This window comes from Hakea prostrata, chromosome 5 (assembly GCF_041222555.1).
Source record: "Hakea prostrata isolate BN-2017 chromosome 5, UWA_Hpros_2, whole genome shotgun sequence".
Classification (NCBI taxonomy): Eukaryota; Viridiplantae; Streptophyta; class Magnoliopsida; order Proteales; family Proteaceae; genus Hakea; species Hakea prostrata.
This window is the reverse complement of record NC_142604.1, coordinates 56,768,979-56,792,049: the sequence shown is the minus strand read 5'-3', so window position 1 is coordinate 56,792,049 and position 23,071 is coordinate 56,768,979. Positions and strand designations below refer to the sequence as shown.

At 38.0% G+C, this 23,071-nt stretch overlaps 1 protein-coding gene and 1 long non-coding RNA gene across 3 annotated transcripts in view; one reads left to right on the top strand and one right to left on the bottom strand.

Annotated features, from left to right (window-relative positions):
• Positions 1-5,258: 5,258 nt before the first annotated feature.
• On the top strand, positions 5,259-6,760 carry LOC149016704 (HSP20-like chaperones superfamily protein). 2 transcript variants are annotated; one of them, XM_089156437.1, is made up of 2 exons: positions 5,259-5,653; positions 6,114-6,760. In XM_089156437.1, exons 1-2 carry the CDS (start codon positions 5,320-5,322, stop codon positions 6,419-6,421), a joined length of 642 nt encoding a protein of 213 aa, XP_089012563.1. In that variant the 5' UTR covers positions 5,259-5,319; the 3' UTR covers positions 6,422-6,760. The 2 variants fall into 2 exon arrangements, with proteins under 2 accessions (XP_089012563.1, XP_089012564.1); XM_089156438.1 differs by having other exon boundaries at positions 6,117-6,759.
• Positions 6,761-15,651: 8,891 nt separating this feature from the next.
• The window catches only part of LOC149016703 (uncharacterized), a 63,515-nt gene continuing 56,095 nt past the window's right edge, over positions 15,652-23,071 (bottom strand). The window contains exons 3-4 of the long non-coding RNA XR_016173359.1: positions 16,082-16,156; positions 15,652-15,991 (exon numbers count right to left, since the gene is read on the bottom strand). This is a non-coding gene — a long non-coding RNA (uncharacterized LOC149016703). The remainder of the gene's footprint in view (positions 15,992-16,081; positions 16,157-23,071) is intronic.

The window sequence follows — 23,071 nt, the reverse complement described above, 5'->3', positions numbered from 1 at the left end:
TTTTAGGTAATTCAATGAAGATATGTATCGAGATGTATCGCATCAGTTGGGTCAAATATGGATACGTATCTGCTAGCATTGTATGGTATCGTGGAATACTTTAAACCTTGTCGGTATATACAAATGGAGATAAGCGTGGATCAGCATGTATTGGGATGCATTTGCCCTCTTTCTTTTCTCTTGGGCAATTTTTTTTTTCTGGTAATAACACCCCTTGATCTACTAGGGGATGTGTTGTATGACACTACTCCTTTTTTATTTTTGGAGTTTGACCTAAGAAGAGAAATTTTTTTTTTCTTTTCTTTTGGTGGAACCTAAGAAGAGATTTAGTTTGAGGGGAAGATGCATCCTAATGACTACTGAAACAAGAGGTTTCATTAGCTGACCATCTGATATTTCAAGTACCTTAGGGTCTTTTTGGATATATGAGTGTAGAGATTTTGAATATATAGATTTCAAATCTATGGAGTCATAATTCATAAAATTAACTATTTGGTTAATCTGAATCTGTGCAATAAAATCTATAGATTCATCTATGATTTTTGTGAATGTGCAAATGTTTAGTGCTTTTATAGTAGTGGTGAAATCTATGAATTTCATCCAATACCCATAAATTTATAGATTCATGTTTTTAGTATAGAAAGATGAATCTCTAGACTTCATGAATCCAAGGATTTTCACAATCAAACGGATATAAATTTCATATTCATGAATCCAAAGATTTAAAATATCTAGATTCATGTAACCAAACATGCCTTCAATTTTTCTTTTGGTGTAGTTAATAATTCATGTGAACACTTGTTTAGGTTCTATTAGTGATGTAATCAAGGAGAAAGAAGGCTGAAGAATGAACGGAGAGAGGGAAGCCAATAGAATAGAATAGAGGATAGGATAAAGCTGGTATTCTAAAAATATTTGAATAACGAAGCGTAGAATTGACATTTCAAATTTTTAAATAGTGATAATATCGTCATTTAATATTAATCCCTAGCAATAGGGGTGCTTCCAGTTTGACCCCCCAAAAATTATAATAATAACAATAATAAGGGTGTAGTTGGAATCAATTAGTTATAAAGATACTGATGTGTTCAAAATCTGCTCAACCTTGAGATGCTTGAGGAATCACCTGCAAAACAGTATTAGACGTGGCTCGACTGTAGGGGTCAGGAGGCCACTTTCGAAGGCTAAGTCAGTTGATGAACTGATCACAAAACTCTGGTTAGTTGCAGAGCCAAATTTGAATATGATTATTAGGAAAACGATTCAGTTACCTCTTCTGTGCGTATGCTATTTGTTTATATAAGTTTTATCTGCTAATCTCGATTGTCGGATACGTTCGTGCCTCTTCCTGGCGACCGTCAGATATTGTGGTTAAGCCCCTTTTTCGGAGTTGTGGGTGGTTTCCTTAACTCACACGATCCTTTACTCCGTAACTGTGGTAGTTGCCATATGTTGCACGATTGCCAACTCCTGCTATTGATAATAATCGTTTATAATTCGGTTCTGCATTCCGAACTTCGTGGGATCATGCTTGTCTTTAGAACTGCAAGGTTCCTTCTTCGTCACGCTAGTGATTTGACTGGTTGCTCAAACTCGACCATGGTCGAACTATTTTGAACCGGGGTCAAGGATCGAGCCGAGGATAACCCGGTTCGATTATAATAATCCCATATCAGATAATAAATGCAATTTATTAAATTTAGGATTTTGTATGTAATTTTCTCTTTTAATAATTTTCATTTGAACTCCTAAGGTTTTGACTCACCCAAATTAATATGAGAACTTGCATTTGCCTCCGTGTAGTATCCATAAAAGCTATTTAAGGACACAAAATAATTTTTTAAATGACCAAAATGCCGTTATATATTTTCAGTTTATTTTTTTATTCGATAACACGACCGTCAGGTTAGCATCGCATGTCTAGTTTCAATCCCAATATTCCAATAAAAAAATGAGATATGTTTATAATTATAATATATTATTTAACATTTAAGGGTATTTTATATTTTAAATTTACAAAATCAAATCTTTGGCCGAAAGTAGATAGAATTCCCAACGACATTAGGGTGAAGAAGCTGGTTTGGTGGAGTGCGACTTTCGTCAAAACAAGAAACAAAGATAAACTTGTTATACCATAAACAAAAATCAGAGAAATGAAAGTTTAGCTTTTTTTTGGCTTGTTACCGTCATGGAAAAACATATCGGTAAATTTTGTCGAAATTTCGGCGAAATTCGTCCAGTTTGCCAGTGAGCAACAAAAAAGGCACCGAAATTGAGATTTCAAAATTTTGCCGGAAAATCGAAACTACGATTTTCTGGCAAAACTTCAAAACTTTGCCTGAAAATCGAAACTTTTTTTTTTTGGTTGATGATCTTCTTATGCTTTACTGCTCTTGAGGTGGGGAGAAATCCTATTTATCTTCTTCAAAACCCCTTTTATCTTCATCGCTGCCGGATCGTTGAAGGAGAAGAAGGAGAAGAAGAAGAAGAAGAAAGAAAGAGAGAAAGAGAAAGAAACAGAAGACAAGGAGACTAGTAGCAGTGGCGACATCGCCGGATCGTTGAAGGAGAAGAAGAAGAAGAAAGAAAGAAAAAGAAACAGAAAACAAGGAGACTAGTAGCAACGGCGACACCGCCGGATCGTTGAAGGAGAAGGAGAAGAAGAAGAAGAAGAAGAAAAAGAAAGAAAGAGAAAAGAGAAAGGAATAGTGGCGATATCGTTGGCTATGGTGTCGGCGAAATCTTGTCGAGATTTCACCAGTTCGCCTGGTTCGCTAGGTGGCAAACCGGCGAATCCCGGCAAGATTTCTTTCCTTGGTTACAGTGAAGAGTTGTTCTCTGTTATTGCTGCTCAAATTTATGCACTGTTATGTCTTTTTGTCGTTTCTGCGATATTCGCATCTATCTTTTATCCCTTAAGATTTTGCTTCAGAGCTGTGTACAGTCCGGATGAAGCCACCTCACCAAACAAAATCTCAACCGTTGAAGATCGCATGTGCTCTTGCAATCCATTTAAGTGAAGCAACCGTATAAACCGTTCGGTTCAATGGTTCCAAACCCAACCCAGCCTAACTCAACCGAATTGAACCCACTCTCAAATTGAGATTTCCAAGTCGCAAATGAGAGGGAAAGCCAGGGCTTTTCGTTCGTCTTCTTCATTCGACTTTGATTCTGGGAACCAAATGGGGAGAGATGGGTTTTGAAGGGGAAGGCAAGGCGAAGGGCTTCAGACGACAAACAACAACTTGTTGCTTTGTGGTACCACTTGGAAAATGAACTAGTGTTTTTGTCTTCTACATTCAACTTCGACTTCTATGAACGAATGAATATAAAGAGAGAAAGAGAGGTGGGTTTTGAAGGGGAAGGCAAGGCGAAGGGCTTTAGACGACGAACAAGAGGAACGCAAAAGCGACCAAGAAGAGGAAGGCAAAATATTAGGGCTTCTTGCATTTTGCTTTATCAGTAAACTTCCATATTTTCCCTTTTTAGGGTTTTGATTTTGATTTTTTATTATTATTTCAAGCAAGTCCAAAGGAAATGATTTTGTAAATAATTTTTAATTGTGAGTCCCATTATATACGGGTCCTACATGTCTATTTTTCCAGCCGCCTTTTTTCCCCTACCCCACTTCAGATTCAACACTTTGTTGAATCTGAAGTGGGGTTAATTAATAGTAGATAGAAAGAACCTTTTGACAGACTTTGGCCCAAAATCTTGGTAGGATCATATAGAAGCTTCAACCTCCTATCTTCATTAGTCACGAAGCTGCAACTTATGAAGGATAGTTTTGCATAGTCACAAAGTTTTGAGGATGGATGCACATCCACTAAGAACACAAACAAAACACGTTCGAGGAATTTAATGTGGTTTGACAGAATTGCATACGTCCATTCGAGAGAAAAAGGATTTCCATTATTTTTGAAATCTTGCCATTCTCACACCTCAGTGCTACAATTTGCTTGCTCCCATCCCTCTAGAGATGCATACCCCCATCCTCTCCTAGGATAGATTCTCCAATCCTCTGCATAGATTGATAGATTTAGGTTTCCTACAGTCTTACAGAGACTATTTAAAAGAAAACTTAAAATCCTAATCCTTATATAATTACAATTTTACTTATGTCCATGTAGTTGACCCAAAACCCTAATGCAATTAGAAATACAGCCAAACTATAATTATATGAAACCACATAATACAAGAAACCTAATCCAACTACTAGAAGAACGAATTCACATCCTCTACAATTCCAACCCCATGCAATTCCCTATAATTCCTATTTAGGATTGCGACACATGGCAGCAAATTATCCAACGGTCAGAATTAGAATCCAATCACGAATTAAATCTAATAAATCCCTAAAATTAAGCTTCAAGAAAGAAAAAAAAGATATGAAATTGAGTGAAATTTTAGGGATTTATTAGATTCAATCCTTAGTTGAGTTTTAATTGTGACGGTTGGATAATGAACTGTCACGTACAACAATCCTAGATAGGAAGGAATTCCTTTTTGACCTGAGAGGATTACTGAATAGTTTTCTCGATAAGTAGCCGAAGAGAGAAAGGGTCGTGGGTTCTTTAGATCCTAATTTTGTTTTATTATATTATGTATTATAATTTTTATCTAATATAAAATCTCTCTTCTAAAAAAAATTACAGGGAATTGTAGAAAACACACTTATAATCCCAAAGAATTTAACATAGTTTGACAAAATTGCTTACGTTTACTCGAGAGAAAAGCTTGTTTCTCTTACAAGATTATCTCATAAATATTATTTAAAAAAAAAGAAAAACTCACTCAAAACCTTAATCTTTATATAATTATATTTCTACCCTTGTATAAGTAATAACTCTATTCCAATTGCAAATACAACCGAATTGTAATCGTGTGGACTTTCAAAACAATACTACACACACAAACCCGAAGACGATCATTCAATTAAGCCTCCAATTCCACTCCCTGAACGGCTTTTTGAGAATACGCAATCCTTTTTCTTTTCCTTCTCACTGATTAATTAATCTGTTTCCAGGGTTAATATGTGATTATTATATTCCTTCTCTTCCACATTGGTAATCCGACACGCCCCCAGTGGCTTACTTAACAATAATAATATATACCAATTAGGCGAGGCGAGAAAAGTCCAGAGAAGAAATATTCGTTTTCGCCGCTTTATGATCCCCCAAAATTCGAATGGAATTTGTCCACTAGCTTTCTTAAAGAGTGGTCTCACGCTATACATGAAGCATAAAACTTGAGGTGAATCGGCTTTGGACAATATATTTCTCAAATACACAGTGTCTGTCTGATGTACAGAAAAAAAAAATGCCCGGCCGGAAACAGCTTGAAGTTCGATCCGAAGATGTGAACCCCAAGAAATGGGGCGTCTCACTAACAGAAAACTTATTCGAGTCTTTCATCTCTAAGCATAGGGTCGACAACCCCAAAACCACACCCACGGTTCTCAGGGCTTTTGGTGATGGTTCGTTCTTCAGTCCGTTGCTGTTTGGAAGGTTCTTTGATCCATCCGATGCCTTTCCTCTGTGGGAGTTTGAGTCAGAAGTCCTGCTCTCGGCACTCCAGAGCTCTGGCAAGACCACTGTCGATTGGTCTGAAACGGCAACAGAATATGCACTAAAAGCAGAACTGCCAGCAGCAGGTAACTACTGATCAATATATATATATATAACTAGTTAATTAATTTGCTAGTTCTAATTTAGTTTTGAAAAATATATTATCCTGTTGATGTACGTTGATTTCATCATCATGTTCACCACCCTAGCTACCTGTACCCAGCTTACTTAATTACTATGCTCTTTTCTTGGTTGGTATGGTATTGTATTGTATTGTGTATTGTATGTTCGTCGTTTTGATGCTTGTGCATCGGAGGTGATGAACACAAGATCGACGACGACCGTCTAATTAGACTCTCTCAGAATACAGTTAATTTTGAAGGAAAAAACTGGCCGGTTTCCCTATTTCCAACATTAAAAGCAGCCAACGAGGCACTTATCCTCGATTCCTCCTGGCCTGGCCTGGCCTGGCCGGGAAGCTACATGCATCTCATGATCAGAACAGTTTCTTATTAATGATTTGAACATATGTATATATAATACCAGCAGGGGTTGGCAATTACAACATTAATCAAGTATGTGTGGAAAATGGGAAGGTCCTGGAGATGAGTGGACAATGGAGGCCGCAAAGCCAAAGAGATTCCAATACGACGAGGGACTGGAAAAATGGCCACTGGTGGGAACACGGGTATGTTCGCCGCCTTGAGCTCCCGGAAGACGCAGATTGGAGGAAAACCGAGGCCATCGTCAATGACGACATCATCTTAGAGATAAGAATTCCAAAGATTCCTTCAACCTCTCAAGGAAAAGGAAAAGGAAAAGCTACGGGATCCGGCGGAGACTCGCTTGAGTAACTCCAACTCAACTTAATTGAAGCGGTGGTGGTGTAACTGTAATTGTAAGTTTGTAACAACGTTGTACGCATATGTAATTGATCGACTACTTTACTCTTACTTTTTTTTTCTTTTTTGATAGAATACTTTACTCTTACTGGAACTATATATATATATGTTTCAATAACAAATTAATGTAAATGACTAAAATGGAAGGAGGCCTAAGAGATTTAATTAGTTGGATATTTTAACAAGTATTTCTGATAATTAATAACAGAATTTACTCTTGACCCATACTAATCATCTAGCTAGCTACTTACCCTTCCTCTGCAATAGTAACAGAAATTGTCGAATGATCCTGATCAAGGTAAAACTGTTAAGAGGAGAGGGGGTTAACATCATTTACAATGGTCTCACTCTCAATAAGGTAGAGGGTAAGGGAGTGTTGCTAAATGATAAGATGCCTAGCCAGCTTGAGTTAAATCCTAGGAATCAAATTCAACAAAAACCATCAAATTTGCTAAATCAAATCAACTAAGTTGAAGCCACCATTCTTCTTTAAAGCCAATTAATTATGTGTAAGGAAAATATATTAAATAGGTGAGTCACAAGTCAATCAAAAGAGCAAGATTAGTTACCATTGTGATGAAGAGAATGTCTAAGTATCTCCTAATGAGGGTTTGTATGAGGAACTCATAGGAGTTGAGGATGAATCAATTGCTTAAGAGATACCTAAGTTTGCTGCACCACTATTTGAAACTCTTAGAAAATGAGCAAAATTCAAATGAGAGATCCTATGTACTTAAGGCCCATTTTCCTAGCTGATTAGCAAGCAATAAAAGGAATGCAAATGTTGATAAAATTCTAGAAGTTCTAAAAAATGTGAGTATCAATATTCTACTTTTGGATGCTATTTCTCAAGTCCCCTCTTATGCTAAGGTATTTAAGGACTTATGTACTTAAAAGAAAACCACAAATGTCTCAAAAAAGGTCTTTCTAATTGCAAATGTGAGTTTAGTCCTCTCAGAACAAGTCTTAATTAAGTTCAAAGACTCAAGATGTCCAACAATTCTATGTAGTATTGGTGATTTGTAAATAAAAATAAAAATAAAGCATGCTTTACTAGAATTTGGAGCTAGTATTAATTTATTGTCATACCCAGTTTATAAACAATTGGGTCTTGAAAAACTCAGACTAGCATAGGCTACTCTCTAGTTAGCAATAGGTCTGTTAAAATACCCTATCGCATAATTGAAGATGTGTTAATCCGAGTAGGAGAATACGTTTTCCTTGTTGATTTCATTGTGTACACATCCATTACTAACCTTAAAGACTGAATTCCTATGATAATAGGAGGACCATTTTTAACTACAAGCAATGCCTTTATTAATTGTCGAAATGATCTTTTGAGGTTATCATTTTGAAATACATCCGTAAAGTTCAATGTCCTTAGTTTGGAGAAACAACCAAATTTTTCTGAGAATGTAAGTATGTTGCAAAGTATTTTTAAGGCTATTGATTTCTCCCTTGAGAAATGTTTTGATAATGACTTCTACAATTATTTGTACGAACTAGAGGATTTAGGGAGTGATTTTTTTTTTATGATTAATGAGCACACAACAATTTAATGAGCCACTTGGTAATTTGGCTAAAACTCTTCATGTCCCATTTGTGGTTGAGACCCCCCCAACTTGAATTGAAACCTTTTCGACTCTTCGATATACTTTTCCAGACCCTAATGAAACTCTTCCTGTAATTATTGCGTTTAATCTTACCAAAGACCAAGAGGATGAACTTCTTAGTTTGCTTAAAAACAATAAAAATGTAAAGGTTGGCAAATAGCCGACATGAAAGGAATTAATCCCTTAGTAGTTCAACATCAAATTTTATTGATGAATCTAAACCCTCCAGATAATCCTAGAGGAGGGCTAATCATGTGATGAAAGAAGCCGTTCATGAAGAAATGTTGAAATGCATAGATAATGAGATTATCTATCCCATATCAGATAGCCAGTGGGTTATTTTAGTCCAGTTGTTCTTAAGAAGTTCGGAGCCATAGTGGTTACATCCGCTAACAATGAGCTCATCTCAACTCGTATCCAAACTAGTTGGCTTGCTTGTATAGACTACCAGAAGCATAATGCAGCCACTTACAAGGATAATTTTCTTTTACGCTTCATTAATCAAATGTTAGAGTGTTCAGCTAGCCATGCTTATTATTGTTTTTGATGTTTATTCTAGCTATAACCAAATCCTTAAAGCACCAGATTTCCAAGACAAAACCACATTCGCATGCACGTATGGAACATACGCCTATTGATGCATGCCCTTTGGATTATGCAATGCTCCTACCACATTCCAATGATGCATGATGAGCATATTTTAATATATGATAAGGGATTATTAGGAATGATTTATAGATGATTTTTCTATCATAGGTCGGTCTACCTTTTTTGACTGCCTTCACCATCTCTGCTTAGTTCTTGAATGTAGTACAACCAAAATTTTGGTTATTAGTTAGGAGAAATGTTACTTCATGGTGAAAAGTGGAATAGTCTTTGATCATGTTGTTTCTAAGGAGGGACTTATGGTTGTTAAGGCTAATGTTGATCTTATTTCTAGTTTACCCCTACCTAAGAGTGTTAAGAATATTATATCATTTCTAAGGCATGCAAGTTTCTATCACTATTTTATCAAGTACTTTACCAAGATAGCCAGACTGTTAATTTCATTGCTTGCTAAAGATGTCTCCTTTAATTTCACCGCTAACTGCTTATTGAATTTTGAACAGTTGAAAAAGAAGCTCTCCACGCTCCTATAATACAAGCACCAAATTGGTTAGAACCATCTAAACTAATGTATGATGCTTCTGACTATAGTTTAAGAGCGGTTATAGGTCAAAGGTTAAATAAGATGCCCCCTGTGTTTTCTCATGCAAGTCAAACCCTTAATGAATTATACAACGACTAAAAAAGAAATTTTGGTTATTGTGTTTGCATTAGAGAAGTTTCGCTCATATTTGCTAGGTAGTCATATCATTGTTTACACTGATCTCTTAGCTATCAAATACTTGTTAGACAAGAAAGATGCAAAATCCCGACTAATTCGTTGGATCTTTCTACTTCAAGAATTTGACTTAGAAAATAGGGACAAAATGGTAACTAAAAATTTGGTTGCAGACCATTTGTCCTGCCTTCCTAGTGCTAGGAAGGCAAAGAGTTCAATTCTAGAAACAATTCTAGATGAACAATTGATGTTAGTGAACAAGGAACCTTGGTAGGCAAATATTGTTAATTATCCTGTGATCGGTGAAACCCCATCCCATTGGTCCACCCAAGATAAATATCAATTCCATTCACAAGTGAAATACTTTTTCTAGGATGATCCATACTCATTCAAAATGGGCATGGATCTGTAAATACCCTAGAATCCTAACCCAAAAGCCCATCTTGTAGATCCGAGAACCCAAAGTGCTAGCATAAGACAATTGTAGGCCATCCGAGTTGAGGCCATTGGATCGGGAATTGAATCCATGGACACTGATGATGAAGATGGTGATTTTGCCACTTTGGAAGACTTTGGGAGAATGTCTAGATCTAGCCCGGACAGACATGAAGAAGTGGATGTTGCACGCACAGAAAACAAGGTTGGAAGGTCCCCAAGCTTAGGTAAATGATCTCATCTTGCTTTATAATGTTTGGCTAGCGTCCTAGACGAACCTCGCTGAAAACCCTACCTTTATCTGGACTTTGAGCTGGTAGTTGGTCCACTAGGCAGATCGCCACCCCTATGTTGTCAGTCCTTTTTGAAAAGGGCAAACTTAGTATTTGAGCCCAAAAACCCTATTTTTTTTTTGAGCATCCAAGCCTCAAAAACGAATTTATTATCATTCTTGGAGGCAACAAACTTAGGGAGAGGAGACGCTTTGGAGTTGATGAGATTTTTGGAGATTTTCACATACCGTAGTTTGAATCACATGGTGGTGGGTGCCATTGAGGTAAACAATCATTTCTCTTCACTTTCCAACAACTTTTCTTATTTCATTTATAGTTGGATGGTGAGATTAATGGTGGTGGCTGTGAGATTAGTTTGTTATCGAAGCTTACTTCCTTAACCCTATTGTACTAAATTTCTATCTTAGAGATTATCTCAGAGAAACCCTAACTCTTTAGGAAATGTTTGGATTTGAGGATGATTCAAAAGGGGGTTGTTGGGAATGGTTTTGTAATGAACTCACTGCCCTAGGTTAGCTTCAAAACCCATCGAAGCAAGAGAATCAAAGCAGGTAGGGTTGAGCCTATGTGCTATCTGCACACAGGGGAGGTTGCCTAAGGGCGGTTGACTTGCCCTACTAGAGGTTGGTCAGGTGATGTTGTCCAATGCTTGTCTCGTTTGATTTGGATCCCTAATACTAATGTAACCTACACATTTTCTAGGGTTTGCGTGATTTATTAGCCTACTAATTGTGGACTTTTTGGACTCTTTGGAGGCACTTACACTTTTATCAAGTGAGGGATATGATCTTGTATACCCATGTATTTAATTCAATCTCTATTAAAGCTATCATACTTACTTATGTTTAAATATGTGGACTGATGATGTTCGGCATGCACGCGTGGATAGTAACATGAGTTTATCTCGCAATTTCATTTCATTTATATAGTTGAATATGATATGATGGGAATGGGTGGTATGATGCATTCATGAATACTATTTACCTAGGGCTGTGGGTTCGCCCATTGCCTTTGGTACCTTTGCATATCAAATAGATTCTATGGGCATTGCTTTAGGTGTCTAAATGCATGGCTAGGATTCCCATTATTATGTTGTTACCCAATCTGCATGGTTATTGAAGCTAAGTGACTCGTGATAACAATGATGGGTTGCAGGCGTCCAACAGTTGGTAACCATCCCGTGAGGAGACAAATAAATCATGTGTCATTCATGGTAAAGTTGCATATGATAGAAGTTGGGCCCATGGGCATCCAACAGTCGGTAGACATCCTTTGAAGGGTATGTGAGTGTCCGCCCTATCATATGTGGATAGGGTTACAGGTGTTTTTTAACAAGCGTTAGACATTCTACGAGGATTAAAAATCCCTAAATAGGAAAAAATATTTGACCAAGTTGGTTGGTGCCATAGGAAGGGTATCCAGACCTAGTATGATATGATTAAGTAGATGATTGTTTGTATTGGACTAGGAAGTTCCTTGACACATGCCAATTCTTATGCTAGTGGTCATGGTGAGAGAGTGTCGCTCTAATCCCCTACCATGGTCGTTGATTAGATTGGTATGCCTATACATTGGTTGTGACGCCCACTTTAGTTGGAGCTGCTGGGGTCTATCTAGACTTCTCAGAGGAGGCCAGTGTTCTATCTTAATGCGTGTCTACCTAGGTAAAGACTAGCATGACTAGATTCATAGGAGCATCCTGACATTTACATTTACATCTTTACATTTCAATTGCATTTCATATTTCATGCATGTGTTAAATGTTTGGACATATGATATTGTTGATCTAACTGAGTTTGTTGGAACTCATCCCTTATGGTAACTTCTTTTTAGATTCTATATAAGTTATGAGGACCCTACAATTTTGAAGTACTTGATGCCGTCAGACCCACACGAACTACCAGCGGATGAGGACATGGAGGCTTATACTGACGCGTGTCCAAGCATGAAGTGTTCATACGACACACAACTCCTTTTGAGCACCGTTTAGTTATGTTTAGGAACATAGAGGTCTTTGACTAGCACACTTATCTATTAATCTGAGAAATCAAACATTTGGACTAAAAACACGTTGTACTTCATTTGTGATAAATTAAACTTCTTAGGCTTTCACTGACATTTATGGATTAATGTAATTAATAGTTATACTTTTATTTATCGCTCTTGGATTATGTTATTCTTTGAATTGGTTGTAGATTGAATGTAGACTTGATCCTTGTGATTGTAGATCACATCTATGGATATTTTGGTGAATCCAATGCCGGCTGGGTGGGGTGGGGTGTGACAAGATCAAATCATTAGGCATTGCGTACTTGAACATGACCGATTTGAATTAGACATTGCGTACTTGAGCATGACCAAATGTCAATTCTTTCCTTTTTTCATTATCATGCTTGCAGGGGTTCTTCTGAGCCTAGGAAAACTGCAGAAGAAAGTTCTTTAATGTGGGTTCTACAGGCCCATGCTATTCTAGGATTCTTTCTCTTTTTGTCGAGCTTGTAGGGCTTGTCAATCCCTTGGTCGAGTGACTAAAAGAAACATGATGCCTAATTGTTAAAATTTTTGATGTCTGGAGTATTGATTTTATGGGGTCATTCCCTAATTCTTGCAGAAATCTATACATTCTATTGGTTGTGGAATATGTGAGAAAATGGGTAAAGGCCATAGCATGTAAATCAAATGATCACAAAATAATGGTCAAGTTCTTGAGAGAATATCTTCTAACATTTTGGCACTCTTCATGCTTTGATTAATGATAGGGGCAAGCATTTTTGTAATTGGCATTTTGAGGCCTTGATGAAAAAATATGGAATCATCCATAAACTTGCTATTGAATACTACCCTCAAACGAGTGGTTAGGTAAAAGTTTCTAATAGGCAAATTAGATATATATAATTTGATCGGTAGGTAATTCCATACACTAAACGATATAAAGATTTACCCAAATCCATCTTATATACAGTTCTATGATCCCATAGAGCCTCAATCAAATGGTTTGACCAATCCATACAAGTTGGGTTATTTTCTAATATATATATATACTGAATAAAAACTATTATCATTCAACCGCTCATGTTCCACCTTATTCCTCTTCTTGATGTGAATCTAGCAATTGCAAAGAATCCCAAGTCATTATTCCAAAATTGAAACTTAAAAGTATTTTAAATACTTAAATCTCTTAATATTACAAACTCAAATATGCTCCTATTCTGTTCACAATCAGAGGAGGAAAAACAAAGGCTTAGTATCCTCCTTGCAATCCTTACAAGCTCAAAAGCATTTCCTCCATTTGTATCCCACCATGTAACTATAGTAAAAAAAAAAAAAAGATTAACATAAAAGCTAGAGTTATAAACCAAATAAGTATAACTAAAATAAAAGTAAAAAACATACAAGTAAAAACTTACGATGACTCATAGTTGTACGCTGTTTGATAGCCATACTTGTGGAGAAATTACCTCTAACTTGCTTGTATTCACTTGCTTAATGCAATACCTTATCTTGTAGATGTACATCAAGCACTAGTCTTCCAACAACTTCATTAAAAGAAGTTTGGAGAGAACTAATCAAGTCACAATCATCTACAACATTTAAATTGTAGAACTTCTCATGATTCAAAAATAAGGATGCATCTGACACCCCCATCGTCTATAAATTATTTGTATGACTTTCTTCTAGAGTCATTATTTGCCAAAATTGTTCTTTATTCTTCTCTTAGCCTCTTGCATGGCTAGAAACACTTCAAGCAATACAAGTCTTTCATCAGCATCTATAATCCTCAATACAATCATAAGAGGTTGGATGCTCTAATGCAATCCTCCACACCAAGCCAAAATGTTGTAGAAAATGTTGTTTTAGCTACTCTCTTCCCTGCTTCTGTCTTGGACAAACTGAATTTTGTCTACTCCTCATAAATGAATAAGTGTCTTAAGTCATCATTGTGTTTAAATAAGCTTTGCAGTGTCAAGAATGAAGTGGCAAATCTAGTCACTACAACCCTCACAAGATCCCTGCCATTTGTCTTCTGTCTCAAGGCCTCCAGCAATCTTGTATGCCTATAAATGAAAATGATTATTCTCTTCCTGTGAATTATCACCTTCTTATATCGTTTCAAATTCCCAATGTCCTCTAGCATCAAATCAAGCCAGTGGGCTGCATAGGGAGTCCAATATAATGTAGTCCTCTTCTCCATTAATAATATCCCAGCTGCTTTGTAATTTGAGGCATTATGAGTCACCACTTGAACTATATGCTCTTCCCCAATTTCTTCAACTTTGTTCTCCAATAATGAAAGAGCATTTTGCATCTAGCACATGGCTAGATACATCCACAGAACTAAGGAAGAATGTTCCCTCTTGACAATTGACAAGAAGATTGATGAAGTGCCTACCCTTTTTGTCAATCCACCCATCAGACATGAGTGTGCATCCATACATCTTTCAATACATTTTATAACTTTTCATCATCTCCATTGTTCTTTCTTTCACATTCTTCAATAAAGGCACCCTGACTTCATGGTAATTTGGGGGCTTATACCCATAACCATATTGTGCAACAAACTCAATCATCACCTCAAAGCTTTTAACTTTAACTGCATTGAATGGAATTTCATATTGATAAATCCAATTAGCGATGTGGTTATCCACTTGCTTCTTTTCTTCCACAGATCTCATTCTATTCAAGATTGTTGTTTGAGAGCATCATTTGCCCTCCTTTCATCAACAACTTCCTCTGGAATGCATCTAATATGCATATCCATAGGACACCTTACTAGTGCCTTATTGAGGATACTTTTCAATCTCTTTGATGCAGTCCTAAAGCTTGGTTTCTTGGAGCACACCTCAAACCCAACACTAGGTAATGTCCCTCCATCAGTAGAGGCAGGAGTCTTACTTGTTGAATATCATCATACTCCTCATTATCCCAATCAGTAACAATTGCCTTCTTTTTATTTTTCCACTACATTGCATTCATCTCTTGGGCAATTGTTGCAGTGGCCTTGGTGCACTTCATAACATCCCCATATTCACCTAGTAGATCTTGCTTCAATCTTCTAATTCCTCCTTTAAGGTCTTCGTTGCACAAAGTCCACCTACCCATACTTCAACCTAGGTCATTTGACTTGGCCTCTCTCTTTGGATCTTTTGAGGGATCATAACTAGTTTCACACCCCCACTAGGAATAGCAGCAGCCGCTAGATTATCAGTTGAGGGCCTTGAGGCCATTGTAAATAACTAGGAAATATCTACAAATAAAAAACATGAAACATATACATATAATCAACCAAAATTAAAAACAATAATAATAATGATAATGATACCATATAATTTAAAATTTTGCACCAGACATAGGGGTAGGGCACCACAATAAAAATTTGATGCATTCATCTAATCATCTCACTTGATGATAATCAAGCTTCTATTCTAAAAAAAGAAGATAAAGTTATGAAAATTTTGGTTGGTTTTTCAGCAAACAAGGTCTTTTTTTTGTTGAATTTCAGCAAAAACGAAAACACTAAAAGAAGGAAAGCAATCATTGATCAAAGAGAAATACAAGTTTACAAATTACTTCTAACCAACAATAATCAGTAGAAGCTAACAAAATGGTCTCGGTTATACTTATAACATGGTTAAAACATAGGGGGGAAAAGGAAGGCCGGAGACATACCGTCACCTAAGAAGATGGTGAACAAACATCCAAAAATCACTGGAGTTTACTGATTATTAGTGTTAACAAAATCTGTTAAAAAAGAAAAAAGAAAAAAAGCAGAAGAAACAGCATCGCCAACCTTCGCCTGAGATGCTGCGTCGCAAAGAACCGGCGGAGTGCCGCTGCAACTTGAGAATGGTCGCTGCAACTACAAAAGCATTTGTACCAGACTTTTTAGAAGAAGAAGAAAAGAAAGAAAAAAAAAACAGAAGAAAGAAGAAGAAACAGCATTGCCAACCTTCGCCTGAGATGTTGTGATGCAAAGAACTGTCGGAGTGCTGCAGCCGTTGCAACTTGAGAATGGTCACCACAACTACAGAGGTTTGCACCAGACATTTTAGAAAGAAAAAATAAATAAATAAGAAGAAAGAAGAAGAAAGCAGGTAATTGAAGCAGAAATAGATCAGAACTTCAAAACAAGACTATACTGAACACTCAAAAGCAGATAACCTCCTTCAACTCCAGCAAAAACAGAGGGAACAATAGAAATGAAAGCCACAGCAAGTAAAGAATCACCAGTTTGTTAATGGAAACTAACATGTGAAGCCTCTCCAAACGCAACAAACTAAGAATCAGAAGCATAAATGGGAGCACTGGCAAGAGGCTGTGCTCGAATATAATTTCCCATCTTTATTGAAGTGCCTAGCAAATTCAAATTCTACCCATAATCTGAAACAAGACAGATAAGACTCATGTAACTGGAGCAATGCCCTACCAAAGGTCTGCAAAGCTTTCTGCTTGGAAGGTTCTTTGATCCATCCATATCCTTTCCTCTGTGAGAGAGGTCAGAAAAACAGAGTCTGGCTAGAGCACTGCCAAATGATCTGAAACAGCAACACTCATGCACCAAAATCAGAAATGCCAGATAACTGGTTTCAACTTCACGTTACCAAATTGGCAAAGAGGAGAGGGATGAATCAGTGTCCACACCAAAATTTTATCCAAAAGCACCGATCCTTGGTCAGCTGTTTACTGTGATTGGTCTGCAGACTATCAAACAATTAAAGTAAGACTGGCTAGCAGTTACCCTAATTATCAATCACATCACATTTGTATGCAACCCACTTCACTTCCACGAAGGGGCCAACCATACCAGGGTATACACACAACCTTTCTATCACCATGCAATTCAAACTTCTGAAGAACTGGAAAATCTGCAGTTGAACATTCCAGTTTCTTTCAACAAATTATGTACAAACTTCCTCCAATAAATGTAATCCCCTATTTTGATCTTGACAACTGAATCCCCATGAAATCCTCCAAGTGCCCAAGATCCCTAATCTCAAATCATTGGGCTAAATATGACTTCAATCGCTTAATCCAGCTCAGGTCATTCCAAGTCACTATAATGTAATCAACATGAACAATAAGGACTGTGACAGATCCATCACTTCTCTTGAGGAACAAGGTAGAGTCAAGACTTTGGTGGTATCCAATTTTCAGATTGTCTTATCTGAGCCTCTCCAACCAAGCCCTCATATATTGTTTCATACCATATAAAGCTTTCCTGAGGAAGCAAACCTGTCCTTTTGGTGCAGTATCAATAGACTGGTTCATATGGTTCCAGTCCAACCCCAAAAGGAACCGGACCGATGAGGTTTGGTCCAACAAGAGTTGAATTTTAAATATATTAATTCAGTTTTAATTTAAAGTGTTCCATTTGTTTTTGTATTCCTACGTAAGACTGTGTTATACTTGGGTTTGAATTTTGTTTTTGATTTTAACATTTCAAGTAGGATTTTTGTTTCTTCTTTTAAATAGCTTGTATTAGGATGCAATTACAGATTGAATAGAATGGACTGGGTTATTTTGTGAGAGCCTGTGTGGCTGGTGTGCGAGTGAGAGCACTCTCTTCCCTCTTCCTCCTCTTCCAATTCTTCTAAATTCTGATTCCCCTCCTGTGAAAGTTCACCATAGCAGACCATTACCACCTTGTTCAGGGATTTGAATCCAAGAAAATGCTGCAGATATACTTCTTCTAGATACCATAGAGAAAGGCATTCTTTGCACCAACTGATACAAGGGCTAGTCCTTGTTGGTCACCACTAGGGGTATCAATGGATTAATTAAGTCTGGTTTCGGTTTGGTTCCTCGGTTCGTTGATCTGCATTTTAGGGAAACAGAAACCAAACTATTAAGAAATTTTCTGTTTTGATTTGTTTTCAGTTTTTATTAATAACGGCTTAAATTCGGTTTGTATGGGTTTCTTTCTATTGGTTGAATCCAGTTTGTCTTTTTTCATTCATCCCATTTCAAATCTTTTTCAGTCAATCATTCCATTTCAAATCATCATCAAAGAAGTGCTTCCTGAAAACATCAACTACAAGATCAAGGTACAACCACACAGAAACAAAACTACCTAACGTCGAAACATCCAAACATGCTGTTTATAACAAAACTATGAAAGAAGATTCTGCCACTGGTATCAGTTTATTAATAGAGTAGAATGGTATCAGTTTATTAACAGAGTAGAACAGTTTGGTTTCGCAATCGATTTGGAATTTAATTTGGTTTCGGTTTGGGCTCCTTAGGTTTTCAGCTAGTTCAATTTTGTTCAAGGTCATGATATCCCAGACTTCCAATAAGACTTCACTTCAGTTTGGTCTGGCCTGATTTCCAACCCGGTTACACGATTTGACATATCCCTACTTGCCACTGACAGGACACATTTTAATTGAATCGTGTATGGCCACAGGAGCAAGCCTCTCCTGGTAATCAATGCCTTACATTTGCTTGTACCCCTTGGTTGCTAGTTGAGCCTCGTAAACAAGACCATCTGATTGATACTTAATTGTACAGACCCACTTGCATCCACTAAAAACTCTCCCCCTAGCAACTTAGCAAGTTCAACCAACTCTCAATTTCTATTTGTTTGGGGTGCCATCATTTTGAAAAACATAGCTTGTGTCCACTTTAGGTCAAAGGATGACCTTACAGAGATTAGGTATGGAAGCTGAGCAGATTGCAACAGTGCAGGCACACCTGTAAGAGACAGCATCATAGGAGATGAACTGGGAGATGGGGTTAGTAGAAGATCTTTCTCCTCTTCAAACAGCACTAGGAAGGTCAAATCAGACACAGATTTGCATTATGCTCAAGGATAGGAAAATTAGGATGTGGATCTGAAGAAGACTCTTGAGAAAAACAGTCCTTTACATTCTCCAAACCAACTTTCCATCTATCTTTCACTTACCCAATATCAAGAGCAGCTCCTTATTTGTTAATACCAGCACCAATCATAACTAGAGAAGCAGGTAAAGGTGTAAGAAAGGAATGCCAACTGCTTCTTCTTTTTCACTATTTTCCCCCTATAGAGAGTGCTGTGAAGGGGGGAAAAAGAGCAGACTCGGAGAAGGAAACATCTTTAGAGAGACGAAACCTCTGGGAAGGGTTGGTAACACTTACACCCTTTGGAACAGACAAAAAAACCTAAAAAAGAGTGAAAGACACATTCAAGGGCTTTCCAATCAAGTTTAGTCTGAGAGGATTTATGGACATGGATGTAGTAAACACATCCAAAGACATTAGGTGGAAGACAGAAAGTAGAACTAGGGGAAAGAAGTTCCACCAGAGATTTGGAGCCACGAATTTGTGCAGGTACTCCGTTGAGTAAAAAAGCAACAACAATGGCATCAGACCAAAAAACTTCGGGAACATGCATCACGAACAATAAGTTCCAGCTAACTTCAGAGTAAAGCGTATTTCTCTGCTAAACCATCCCTCTTTATCAACACAAGCAATCTGGTCAGTAATGCCATGATCAATGAAAAACTCTTCTAAACCCCAAAATATACTACCACCCTTATCAGAACAAACGATTGGATCCAAGAACTAAATTGAGTTAAGATCAACCGATAGAATTTGTAACATCACTCTTTTGTTTCATCAGAAAAAGTTTACCAAGAACGGCCATCAACAAAAGAAACAAAACAACAATAACCTGACAAAGAGGTAGCAGGAGCTGGTCCCCAAATATCGAAGCATACAATGTGAAATGGTGTAGTGCATCTATTGCCATGGTAAGGGTAAAAAGAACAATTTTTAGCAAAAATACATGGTTTGTATTTAAATATGTGAAAAGATTGAAAGGATGTAAATAAATGGGGTAACTATTTCCACATATTAGCAAAAAAAGGTGCCCTAAATAATGATGCCATAATGATGAGGATAGCCCTAGGAACTAGGGTATTCTACAAGGGATATGCTCACTAATTAGTTCGGACACTAGCAGAGGCTACAGGGGATGGGAATTGCACAGCGCACACACACTGCTAGAAAGATACCTACGACAAAATATTAACCAGCAATCAATAATATAAATAAAGTGCAAATATCATAAAGACCTAAACAAAGCATCAAATATTCAGATGTCAAGCATGAAGGAACCACTCATATAGGTAAGGGAATTGGGGGAATTATATTCAAAACAGTCAAAAAGTGCAGCAAAATTCGTAGGCATCAATAATCCATTCAATATGAGGAAAAGTATATAAGCAAAGTTCAAATCTAAACCACAAACCTAAACTAACACCTAAATAAAGCACCAAGTAGGATTAACAAAATAGAAAGCAATGATCCATTAGTCCCAAGGAAACTTTCAGCAACCACAGTATGGAAAAGTTGCCGTAAAGGGAAAGAAAGAAAAGGGAATAAATAAGCAACGAAAATTACCTGATAGGCAAGAGGCTGCAGCAAGGTGGGAGGAAAGCCACAAGAAAAAGGAAAAAGGGGGGGGGGTTAAGGCTGTTATCGGACAAGAGGTAGAACAGAGGTTGGAAAAAAAATAGCTGAAAATAATTTGGTTGCAAGGAATTTATGACAGAAAAAGAAGGTGGACAAAGGAGAAGGGGGATGGTTCAGGCAGAATTTTCTGCCATAAGGGTGGTTCTGGACAGGAAGGAAGGTTGAAGAAAGGAGGGGAAAAGTAAAGGTTCCTGGCAAGAGAAGTGCCGGGCTAGAGAAAAGAAAGGGTGAGGGACTTTCCAGACAAGAGGAAAACGAGAGGAAGAAGAAGAAGACTTACCAAACAAGAAAGTAGGCCCGGCCAAGAAAGAGAGATCTCGATTCGCTGATTCTACAAAATTCTCTTCTGCATTCTCTGGTCCCCCTATTTTGGTGCTCTAGGTACTAATAAACTAAAGGAAATCCATAGACAAAACACCCTTAATGAATTAAAGACAAATATCCCTAGATTACCCTTACAATAAAATAAGTCCAAAACATAACCTATGTAATAAGGAAAATGTGCACCATGGTCCTAAGGGTCTAAGTGACCCTCTACACATGTGCGGCTAGTAGATCTCTTCAAACTCCTCATCGAACCATGCTTAAAGGTTCTGAGGTGGTCGCTTATGTCTCTGGTAGTAATGAATAATGGACGGATGTGTGATGTCCCCATCAATCCAACAAACCAAGACAACACAAGAAGAGACTAATGTCTTCAGTTTTCTTCTTATTCTTCTTTGAGGGAGGGAGCTCCACACGAAATCTTGATCAAGATGGTGACATCCTCAAGTAGACCTACTACTTCGCCGACCTTCATGGGGAAGAGGGAAGAGTTTTCAGAAGAGAAAGAGTCCTCATGCTCAAAAATGCAAGAGGCACTGCAAAAGGGAGGAGGCCCCAAAATTGGGGAAGCGGAGAGGAGGGGAGAAGGAAGAAAAGGGACCACTGGAGGGAGTTGGGACAAAGAAGCAAAGGAGGAGAGAGGTAGGCCTGATCTAAAGTGGACAAGGATGAGGATCTAAGAAGGCCATAGGCCGAGAAAGCCAACATAGGCCCCACAGATCTAGGGGTGGAAAGGAGAGGGAGAGGGAAGTTAATGGACCTAAAATGGTGGGGCGAAAAGGAGAAGAAAGGCTCGGCATAGTGGGGCTAAGAGAGGAGAGAAGGAATAGACAATGGAGGACCAAGGGGGCAGCCCACAAGGGGAGGAGTATAGAGATGAGAAGGGAAGGAAGGAAGAGAGAGAGAAAAAAGGGATTGACTACAACTCGTAGTCAAGGAGAGCAGAGAATGAGGGGGAAGGGGTGACAAGTAGGAGGGATGGGCTCTGGGGGGGAGGCGTTAGAACCAGGGGTGTTAGGGACAAGGCTAGGAGCAAAAGTAGCAGGAATCAAGGCTTGAGTCGCATCCAGATTCTCAGACTGAATCAAAGCGGGATTCATGGCTAGAGACGCAAAGACTGTGGTAAGCTTTGTAGAGGGATCCAATCGATTTTGATCCAGGTTGCGACCTATTGGAGCACTCGCCGAAAACAATGGTAGTTCGCCATTGACGTTGCATGCAGACTATCATTGCAGTGGGCCAACTTGGATGGATGTAGCTTTTTGTTTGATGAACGGGTACCTTCATTGCAGCAATAACAAAAGGCGTTGCAGCTATTCCATTAAAAGGGAACTTCATCATAGCAATCGCAAGGGACATCGATGCAGCAAGGACTGGAGAAGCATGCACAACACTATAATAGATCTCTAGATTGATCAAAAGATGCTTTTAATTGGCTAGAATCCCTTGCTTGAATGAATCATATTGAACATTTAACGATTCAGAGAGGGAGAGAAGGAGCAGATGAATGAAGAGGGAGAGAAGAGGAGGAGCAATCGAACGGAGAGCAAAGGACATCATTTCTATAATTCTCTAATGTCCATCCCCAAAATGCCAAAGCTTAGATTCCATCGAGTTTTAGATCTTGTTTAGGAAACATAGGAGGTATTGTGGCCTAATAAAAGGTGCAAGATATACAAAGAAGTTGAAAACAGTAGGTCGAGATGCAATTAGGGAGAAAAATGAAGTTAAATATAATCAACTCAAACCGGTTTAGGTTCTCTTGGAGGCGTTGTTTGCGGAATTCTTCATACGTGTTGATCTCCTACCTTCAGTTTGAGGTTTTGGCTATTGCGGTCCGGGTAGATTATCAAACTCCTTACTTGTGATCTAAGATTCGTCACTCACGGTCGTCCATGCCATCTGATCAGAAACTCGTGTCACCCTCCATGGGTGGTGGATATGACTGTCTCATCTAGCACATCCTCAATCTTCTTAAGTATGGCGGTAAATTGTGTTAATGGAGGGGGAGGTGTAATGTGGGCTTAAGGGTTCTATTAGTTAATGTCAATAGGGGAATCTCCTAATACAAGTGGACAAGATAAGGGGCAGTGCGTTGGTCATGGTAAGGATTGGGATCCTCAACATTGAAGATGTTGTTTATCACCATATCTGATGGCAA